At 41.5% G+C, this 10,096-nt stretch overlaps 1 protein-coding gene across 1 annotated transcript; it reads right to left on the bottom strand.

Annotated features, from left to right (window-relative positions):
- Positions 1-3,903: 3,903 nt before the first annotated feature.
- LOC311126226 (acyl-CoA desaturase-like) lies at positions 3,904-10,090 on the bottom strand. Its single transcript, XM_084200238.1, has 4 exons — positions 10,047-10,090; positions 7,242-7,447; positions 5,057-5,289; positions 3,904-4,587 (listed from the first exon to the last, which is right to left on the bottom strand). The coding sequence occupies exons 1-4, from the start codon at positions 10,056-10,058 to the stop codon at positions 4,382-4,384; spliced, it is 657 nt and encodes a 218-aa protein (XP_084056364.1). The 5' UTR covers positions 10,059-10,090; the 3' UTR covers positions 3,904-4,381.
- Positions 10,091-10,096: the final 6 nt, after the last annotated feature.

Below are 10,096 nucleotides of genomic sequence, written 5' to 3' on the forward strand. Positions count from 1 at the left end.
TCCCATGCATGTTAGCTAACAGTAACAGATATCTCTGTGTTTAATAAACTGCCTTTTGCTTAAGCAAATTCCTCTCTGTCTAGCGTCGTTGGTTTTGTACTTCCTTATGTGTTCACCAACAGTTGGAATAATACTGTGAAATTGAGAAAATTATGATAATTCCCTTTTAGTGTAAGAGCTGTTTGAAAAGAGCCTGAAATGTCAGCCTGTTTTGGGCGAGGGAGTTTTGGCCTTGCATGGTGACATCACCAGGCGGTAAATTAGTTAATATATAAATAAGAATGAGGGTTCCAAACCCCTCTGCCAACAACAGCTAGTTTTCAGTTCCCCCTCCTCCCCTCCCCACTCAGACCACTCCCAGACAGTCCTAGCTAAATTCTTGCTTGAGAAATTGCCCTTTGCTACGAAGCTATTTTTTGTTTATTTTTGACAATTTTAATTGAAAACAATCACAGTAAGGTACTTAATTGTTACCCAGAAAATGCTAGATATTTCTATAAAAACAGCTGCATTGGACTTTTAAAATAATTTAAAAAGGTGCTCTAATAATTCTGTCCATTTTAGAAGTCCTGTGCAATTGCCAAAGGAAAAAAGTACTAGAAGCAATACTTTTTCATGACATTTTTTTCAAGTAAATGAAAACCACAATGGCAAAAAAAAAGAGACAATAAATGCATACAGAACATTTTGTCAAGTTAACATACAAACAGAATCTTTCAAGTTGAATAAAAAGTAACTCCCCTATTGAACAATCTCCTAAATCACAATCTGAGCCTCTGTAGATCATCCAAAGGCCCCTGGACCTTATATTGACCAAATAACACCTGAGTCTACTGCATGTGTTACTACTTTACTGAGGAAAACATATCAACAAGATTGCCTCAGTGTCAATGTTATCTTTTGCATGCTTTACGACTGTCTCAGGTAACAACTGACATAATTTAGCTAGTGTCAGGGAAATCAGGGCAGTTGTTTAGGTTATGACAAAGACCACACTTTTAAGCGTTGGCCCAGTAACCGAAAGGTCACTGGTTCAAATCCCAGAGCTGACTAGGTGAAAAAATCTGTCGGTGTGCCCTTGAGCAAGGCACTTAACCCTAATTGCTCCTGTAAGTTGCTCTGGATGAGAGCGTCCGCTAAATGTCTAAAATGTTCAATGTTTTAAAATCTTGTACAATCTTATGATCTAAGTAGCTTGCTAAACAGCATTATCCAGCTACAACGGGCTAATAATGGCTTTATGGTATGGCTGCACTAGACATGTCCAATCAAATGGCACATTATGGGTACATAGAGGTAACTGCCAAAATAAAAGTAACACCAACATAGTCTTAATAGGGAGTAGGGCCACCACGAGCCAGAACAGCTTCCCCTTGATATAGATTCTACATAGTCTTAATAGGGCGTAGGGCCACCACGAGCCAGAACAGCTTCCCCTTGGTATAGATTCTACATAGTCTTAATATGGCGTAGGGCCACCACGAGCCAGAACAGCTTCCCCTTGGTATAGATTCTACATAGTCTTAATAGGGCGTAGGGCCACCACGAGCCAGAACAGCTTCCCCTTGATATAGATTCTACATAGTCTTAATATGGCGTAGGGCCACCACGAGCCAGAACAGCTTCCCCTTGATATAGATTCTACATAGTCTTAATAGGGCGTAGGGCCACCACGAGCCAGAACGGCTTCCCCTTGGTATAGATTCTACATAGTCTTAATAGGGCGTAGGGCCACCACGAGCCAGAACAGCTTCCCCTTGGTATAGATTCTACATAGTCTTAATAGGGCGTAGGGCCACCACGAGCCAGAACAGCTTCCCCTTGGTATAGATTCTACATAGTCTTAATAGGGCGTAGGGCCACCACGAGCCAGAACAGCTTCCCCTTGGTATAGATTCTACATAGTCTTAATAGGGCGTAGGGCCACCACGAGCCAGAACGGCTTCCCCTTGGTATAGATTCTACAAGTGTCTGGAACTCTGTTGGAGGGATGTGACACCATTATTCCTGGAGAAAAATCCATCATTTGGTGTTTTGTTGGCGAGGTGTAATACGCTGTCTCGGTGCCGCTCCAGAATCTACCATAAGCGTTCAATTGGGTTGAGGTCTGGTGAATGAGACGGCCGTGGCTTATCGTTTTCATGCTCAGCAAACCATTCAGTGACCACTCGTGCCCTGGGGACGGGTGGCATTGTCATCCTATGGGGGTATAGCCATGGTAGCCAAAATAATGACCTGCCCAGCATTTGACCCTAAGCATAATGGGATGTTAATTGCTTAATTAAACTCAGGAACCACACCTGTGTGGAAGCACCTGCTTTCAATACACTTTTGTATCCCTCATTTACTCAAGTGTAATTATTTTTGGCAGTTAACTTTAGATAGATTTATCATCAAATATTACGAGAAAAATCTACTCACATTGTCATGCTATGGCAGAGATGAAATACAACATATGGTAGTTGGCGAATGTTTGAAACTGAATTTGTATTAACTCCTTATATAACCATGTTATAAATAAGTTAAATATGATGATACTGCAGGTTCCTCTTCAAGGGTAGACGGGATTCAGAAGTACATTTCATGGCCATAATCCTAACAACTACATTTACATGGACCTTTTACTAGTTTACTTTAAATCAACTAATCATTTTTATTGAGTTGTCTTTTTGTCAATTCAATTAAAAAGGGCTGTAGACTACAAATAGCTTGAGAAGGTGCACACAGCCTACGGTATAATGCCCAAGGCATAGGGCAGAGAACTGATTCACAGGGGAAATGCTTCCATTTGGAGAAAATAGGCCTAACTGATGTGAGGCTGGATATGTCTCTATTCATGGCCGGATTACCAACTGGGAAATGAGCTTTAAAGACGGCACATTTTTCCTCTCTGCCCCATGGCAAAATGTGTAGAATTGCAGGAAGTTAGCTTTAAAAAATTTGTTTTTGCTCCACCGCCATGAGGGGGGGGGGCCTCCAAAATATTCTTGACCAGGGCCCCAAATGCGGTTAGCCGGCCCTGCTTTTTTAAAGAAACATTAGCACATTTAAACATATTTATTATTATATTTTCCAAAAGTAACAATTATTATAACCTGGTTGAAAATGAAGGCATTTTGGGGAGGGGGAGCATGTATTCTCAATTTGGTTTTCTAAAATGTATGAAATATTTAATCTCTTAACAGTTTGTGACAGTACTGTCATATCTGTGCTTTATTCAGTTCCCCTGCAATTCCTCTCAATAAAGTAACAGTCCTTCTGTATCCTTTCAACAATTTGCTGTAAACTGTAACAATGTTGAATAAGAACCAAGTCAGCTGAAACCTAATACAGATACTCTATGAAATGGAACATGGTTTTCCACATTTCAGGACTCTATTCCTTATTAATATCCAGTAATCATGAAAGTAATTGTCCACCGTTTCCAGATTTTTATGAAATATGACTTATAATTAATTACAATATGAGTGAAATAGATTTCCTTCCAAAAAAATTGTAATTAAGTATGTTAAAAAGCAGCTTTTCTGTGTTGGAATGGTGTGGGCGTTTACCAGTCATTAAAAATATTAATGTGAGTAGACCACTGATTGGCCAGCACATCATAATCTATGAGCAAGCATTTTTGTTTGAAGTGTTTTTTTTCCTCTAATTTATGCTTTGGCCACAAATACGAGTATAGGACGAGTTCGCAAGATTATTTGGGTATGAGTTAACAGAATATGAACTTTTAAAAGTTAGATTTTCACTGGACAGTTACTTTAAAAATAGAAAAGTATCTGTTTTGGTCACATGACCCACATTACATGAAATCTACGGACAAAACTGACAGCTTCACTTCAAGATGGAGATGTAAAAAGGTGTCACAACAACAGTTTAAAATGTCATTTCAGCTTCCGTATTTTTCAAATCTCTCCTTTAATACTTTGACTGCAGTTTAAGAAACTCTTGATTGATTGCCTATGCAACATCAAAATGTACCACTGCAGCAGAAAAAAAGCATTCGCAGCTCAGGAATACCTCATCCGGCCTACTGAGGGAGACTTGACCAATGGCAGCATTCAGCTTTGGCAACAGACATATTTGGACCATTCCACACAACAGACTAGTTGCTGCAGCGAAGATGAAATGAAACAGTAAAAACATAACAAGGTGATCAAAGTCCCTTTTTCAAAAGCTAACATTCATCTTTAAGAACTCTTTAGGAAATGTATAGCTCACAAAAGGGGAGAAGAGTGACGCCGTGATTGTAGCTACAAGATAGAGAAGTGCCTCTCAAAATTACACTGCAAACTAAACTTTTGTCGGTTTTATATATATATCTATATATATTTTTTTACATTGGTTTTGTTTTGGAGCTTTTTGAGATTTGGGGGAAAACCTCCTAGCCACTCCGGTTGCGGGTGCTTCCGTCCCCAGTGCGCTGGGCCCGGGCCAGGACTATTTCAGGGGACACTCTCTTGCAGTCCTTTGCCAGGCCGAGGAAACACATCAAGTCGATGAAACAGGTGGTCAGGTTCAGCTTACAGCCAAACTCACTTGTTGCGTAATCATAAGGGAAGGTGTGGTGATAGTTATGGAACCCTTCACCTGAAAGTGACAGGAAACCGTCGTTAGGATAACGGGTGACCATTATTTACACATAATAAATATATTCAAGATATCTTGTAAGATGTGAACGCCCACACATGGTTTGAGAAGAGCTACTATACACATATTATTTTCTGTCGAGCACAGAGTTGGGAACTGAAACCTAAAATTCATGGTCCGCATGAACTTGCTCTTCTCTACAATGATTGCATAACCAATCCCCTTTTGATCTCTTCCCCAAACAGGTGCAATCAAAGCAAACGGACACCATGTAAAACATATTAAACATGTGCAGCATCACTCAGGAAGGTCATTACAAGCACAGAAGTCAAAGCTTGTTATGTAATGCTACTGTTCTGCCATAACTGTGTAGTATAGAGTCATTTTACGATATAATTAAATGTTATAAAAAGGGGCAACTTAATGACGTTTTAAGATCTTTTAAAATGGCAAGAGGTAGGTAACATACCTATGGCACTAAGGGTGACAAACTTGTTCTCTCTGGGGTTGATGTTGGCGTCGTAGGGCCGGTTGCCCCACATGTGGGCAGCACTGTTGACCAGCCAGGTAGCGTTCAGTACCAGGGTGTACCTCAGCAGGCCTGGCACAAAGTAGCCCAGCCACAGGCTCTCTCCCCACAGGCACCAAGGAACAAACATGGGGACTGCGAAACACATCAACAGCACTGACATCTTGTAATACCTGTGGATTAAAAAAACAATAGTACAGAGACATATCCTCCATGACATGTTGTAATACCTGTGGAGAAGACAAGAGAACAGACATATCCTCCATGACATGTTGACATACCTGTGGAGAAGACAAGAGAACAGACATATCCTCCATGATATGTTGACATACCTGTGGAGAAGACAAGAGAACAGACATATCCTCCATGACATGTTGTCATACCTGTGGAGAAGACAAGAGAACAGACATATCCTCCATGACATGTTGTAATACCTGTGGAGAAGACAAGAGAACAGACATATCCTCCATGACATGTTGTAATACCTGTGGAGAAGACAAGAGAACAGACATATCCTCCATGACATGTTGTAATACCTGTGGAGAAGACAAGAGAACAGACATATCCTCCATGATATGTTGACATACCTGTGGAGAAGACAAGAGAACAGACATATCCTCCATGACATGTTGTAATACCTGTGGAGAAGACAAGAGAACAGACATATCCTCCATGACATGTTGTAATACCTGTGGAGAAGACAAGAGAACAGACATATCCTCCATGATATGTTGTAATACCTGTGGAGAAGACAAGAGAACAGACATATCCTCCATGACATGTTGTAATACCTGTGGAGAAGACAAGAGAACAGACATATCCTCCATGATATGTTGTAATACCTGTGGAGAAGACAAGAGAACAGACATATCCTCCATGATATGTTGTCATACCTGTGGAGAAGACAAGAGAACAGACATATCCTCCATGACATGTTGACATACCTGTGGAGAAGACAAGAGAACAGACATATCCTCCATGACATGTTGACATACCTGTGGAGAAGACAAGAGAACAGACATATCCTCCATGACATGTTGTCATACCTGTGGAGAAGACAAGAGAACAGACATATCCTCCATGACATGTTGTAATACCTGTGGAGAAGACAAGAGAACAGACATATCCTCCATGACATGTTGACATACCTGTGGAGAAGACAAGAGAACAGACATATCCTCCATGATATGTTAACATACCTGTGGAGAAGACAAGAGAACAGACATATCCTCCATGACATGTTGACATACCTGTGGAGAAGACAAGAGAACAGACATATCCTCCATGACATGTTGTAATACCTGTGGAGAAGACAAGAGAACAGACATATCCTCCATGACATGTTGTAATACCTGTGGAGAAGACAAGAGAACAGACATATCCTCCATGACATGTTGACATACCTGTGGAGAAGACAAGAGAACAGACATATCCTCCATGACATGTTGTAATACCTGTGGAGAAGACAAGAGAACAGACATATCCTCCATGACATGTTGTAATACCTGTGGAGAAGACAAGAGAACAGACATATCCTCCATGACATGTTGTAATACCTGTGGAGAAGACAAGAGAACAGACATATCCTCCATGACATGTTGACATACCTGTGGAGAAGACAAGAGAACAGACATATCCTCCATGACATGTTGACATACCTGTGGAGAAGACAAGAGATCAGACATATCCTCCATGATATGTTGATATACCTGTGGAGAAGACAAGAGAACAGACATATCCTCCATGATATGTTGAAATACCCATCATATGGAGGCAGCACAGAAGATAAAGGTCTATTCAAACTGTCAGTTTAATAGATATATCTGTACAGCTCCCAACACAGCAACACGGTCTCGGCTGGCAGGCTCTTCTTTGACAGATTATCACATTATTCAGTTACAAATACATAACATGCCATGAGGTTATGGATGTTCCTGATCTTCATTAAAAAACTAGGAATTACCATTGTTATGAAGCTTCTCAACCCTTATGAGCCATATTGATAATCTAACAATGACTAAGCTAGGTTTAGTGCCATCACAGAGTACGGAGTGAACAGAAATATTTATGGAAGAGAAAATGCAACCAATACTGTATGAATTGATCATCGGGAAGGAATACATACTTCCTCTGGAACATGACAACTTGGTCGGCCTTCAAGTCACTGAGCTCCAGCTTCTTCCCTTTCTCAATGACGTCTGGGTGTTTACGCACCAGGAGCCAACCGATGTGGGAGAAGAAGAACCCTCGGATGGCGTTGTGGGGGTCGGCATCGGTCTCTGAAAACTTGTGGTGAACTCTGTGGTCCCGAGCCCATTCAAAGATGTCATTCTGTAATGGGGACACAAAGACTAAGATTTATACACAGAAATAGAATCCATAGAATGGGCCTCCCCATTCAAGTCAATGATGACATAATGGGTGGACTGGCAGCCATTTTGAGTGTACCCATGCCTAGGTCGTTAATATACAGCCATTTTGAGTGTACCCATGCCTAGGTCGTTAATATACAGCCATTTTGAGTGTACCCATGCCTAGGTCGTTAATATACAGCCATTTTGAGTACCCATGCCTAGGTCGTTAATATACAGCCATTTTGAGTGTACCCATGCCTAGGTCGTTAATATACAGCCATTTTGAGTGTACCCATGCCTAGGTCGTTAATATACAGCCATTTTGAGTGTACCCATGCCTAGGTCGTTAATATACAGCCATTTTGAGTGTACCCATGCCTAGGTCGTTAATATACAGCCATTTTGAGTGTACCCATGCCTAGGTCGTTAATATACAGCCATTTTGAGTGTACCCATGCCTAGGTCGTTAATATACAGCCATTTTGAGTGTACCCATGCCTAGTTCGTTAATATACAGGTCAAGACAGCGGAATAATTCCATGCGGAGCATTCGAAAAGAAACAAATTGATTTCAGCTAACTACTCAGTAAGCACATAGAATAACTGTTGTACTGTCATTCTGGTCATTTTAAACCATTTTTCAAATGATCTACATCCACTTTATTAGTTGGCGGAACTTTGTTATCTTCTAACTAGACCCATGCCAGGAAATAAAAGCAGGAAGTGTCCCCTTCAATCTTTGCTGTGTTGTCAACTCAAATGACATTACAGAAAATACATCCCATTGCATGAGCCATATACAGTGAGGGGGACAAAGACATGATCAGTCTATAATTTTAATGGTAGGTTTATTTGAACAGTGAGAGACAGAATAACAACAAAAAAATCCAGAAAAACGCATGTCAGAAATGTTATGAATTGATTTGCATTTTAATGAGGGAAATAAGTATTTGACCCCTCTGCAAAACATGACTTAGTACTGGGTGGCAAAACCCTTGTTGGCAATCACAGTGGTCAGACGTTTCTTGTAGTTGGCCACCAGGTTTGCACACATCTCAGGAGGGATTTTGTCCCACTCCTCTTTGCAGATCTACTCCAAGTCATTAAGGTTTTGAGGCTGACGTTTGGCAACTCGAACCTTCAGCTCCCTCCACAGATTTTCTATGGGATTAAGGACTGGAGACTGGCTAGGCCACTCCAGGACCTTCATGTGCTTCTTCTTGAGCCACTCCTTTGTTGCCTTGGCCATGTGTTTTGGGTCATTGTCATGCTGGAATACCCATCCACGACCCATTTTCAATGCCCTGGCTTAGGGAAGGAGGTTCTCACCCAAGATTTGACGGTACATGGCCCTGTCCATCGTCCCTTTGATGCGGTGAAGTTGTCCTGTCCCCTTAGCAGAAAAACACCCCCAAAGCATAATGTTTCCACCTCCATGTTTGACAGTGGGGATGGTGTTCTTGGGGTCATAGGCAGCATTCCTCCTCCTCCAAACACGGCGAGTTGAGTTGATGCCAAAGAGCTCCATTTTGGTCTCATCTGACCACAACACTTTCACCCAGTTCTCTGAATCATTCAGATGTTCATTGGCAAACTTCAGACGGGCATGTATATGTGCTTTTTTGAGCAGGGGGACCTTGCGGGCACTGCAGGATTTCAGTCCTTCACGGCGTAGTGTGCTACCAATTGTTTTCTTGGTGACTATGGTCCCAGCTGCCTTGAGATCCTCCCATGTAGTTCTGGGCTGATTCCTTGCCGTTCTCATGATCATTGCAACTCCACGAGGTGAGATCTTGCATGGAGCCCCAGGCCGAGGGAGATTGACAGTTCTTTTGTGTTTCTTCCATTTGCGAATAATCACACCAACTGTTTTCACCTTCTCACCAAGCTGCTTGGCGGTGGTCTTGTAGCCCATTCCAGCCTTGTGTAGGTCTACAATCTTGTCCCTGACATCCTTGGAGAGCTCTTTGGTCTTGGCCATGGTGGAGAGTTTGGAATCTGATTGATTGATTGCTTCTGTGGACAGGTGTCTTTTATACAGGTAACAAGCTGAGATTAGGAGCACTCCCTTTAAGAGTGTGCTCCTAATCTCAGCTCGCTACCTGTATAAAAGACACCTGGGAGCCAGAAATCTTTCTGATTGAGAGGGGGTCAAATACATATTTCCCTCATTAAAATGCAAATGAATTTATAACATTTTTGACATGTGTTTTTCTGGATTTTTTTGTTGTTATTCTGTCTCTCACTGTTCAAATAGACCTACCATTAAAATTATAGACTGATCATTTCTTTGTCAGTGGGCAAACGTAGAAAATCAGCAGGGGATCAAATACTTTTTTTCCCCTCACTGTAAGTTAGCATAATTTGAATGAACATTCTACATTACAGCCTGATCTCGCGATAGCTCACATTCTGAGCGCATGCAGCCGTCTGCTTGACCAGGCTAACAGAATGATACTTTGGGGAAAGTTTGTTCATCATATCAAACGAAGACGTTTTGTGTGTATACCGATACTATCTGTCATCTGATGTTTAACCCGGTTAAATAAAAGTGAAGTGGGAAAGACATGTTTTACCTGAAAGGCCATGGAGTTGGCAGTGGCGAGAAAGATTCTGAGAGGTAACG

This window comes from Coregonus lavaretus (assembly GCF_964263955.1).
Source record: "Coregonus lavaretus genome assembly, contig: HAP1_SCAFFOLD_355, whole genome shotgun sequence".
NCBI lineage: Eukaryota > Metazoa > Chordata > Actinopteri > Salmoniformes > Salmonidae > Coregonus > Coregonus lavaretus.

What these genes read in the sequence shown, in the direction of transcription:
- LOC311126226 (XM_084200238.1), bottom strand. An exon ending in GTTGTCATGTTCCAGAGGAA is followed by an intron (nt 5,290 to 7,241) that starts GTATGTATTCCT and finishes TTTAATCCACAG; the next exon opens with GTATTACAAGATGTCAGTGC. An exon ending in TGTCACCCTTAGTGCCATAG is followed by an intron (nt 4,588 to 5,056) that starts GTATGTTACCTA and finishes TGTCACTTTCAG; the next exon opens with GTGAAGGGTTCCATAACTAT.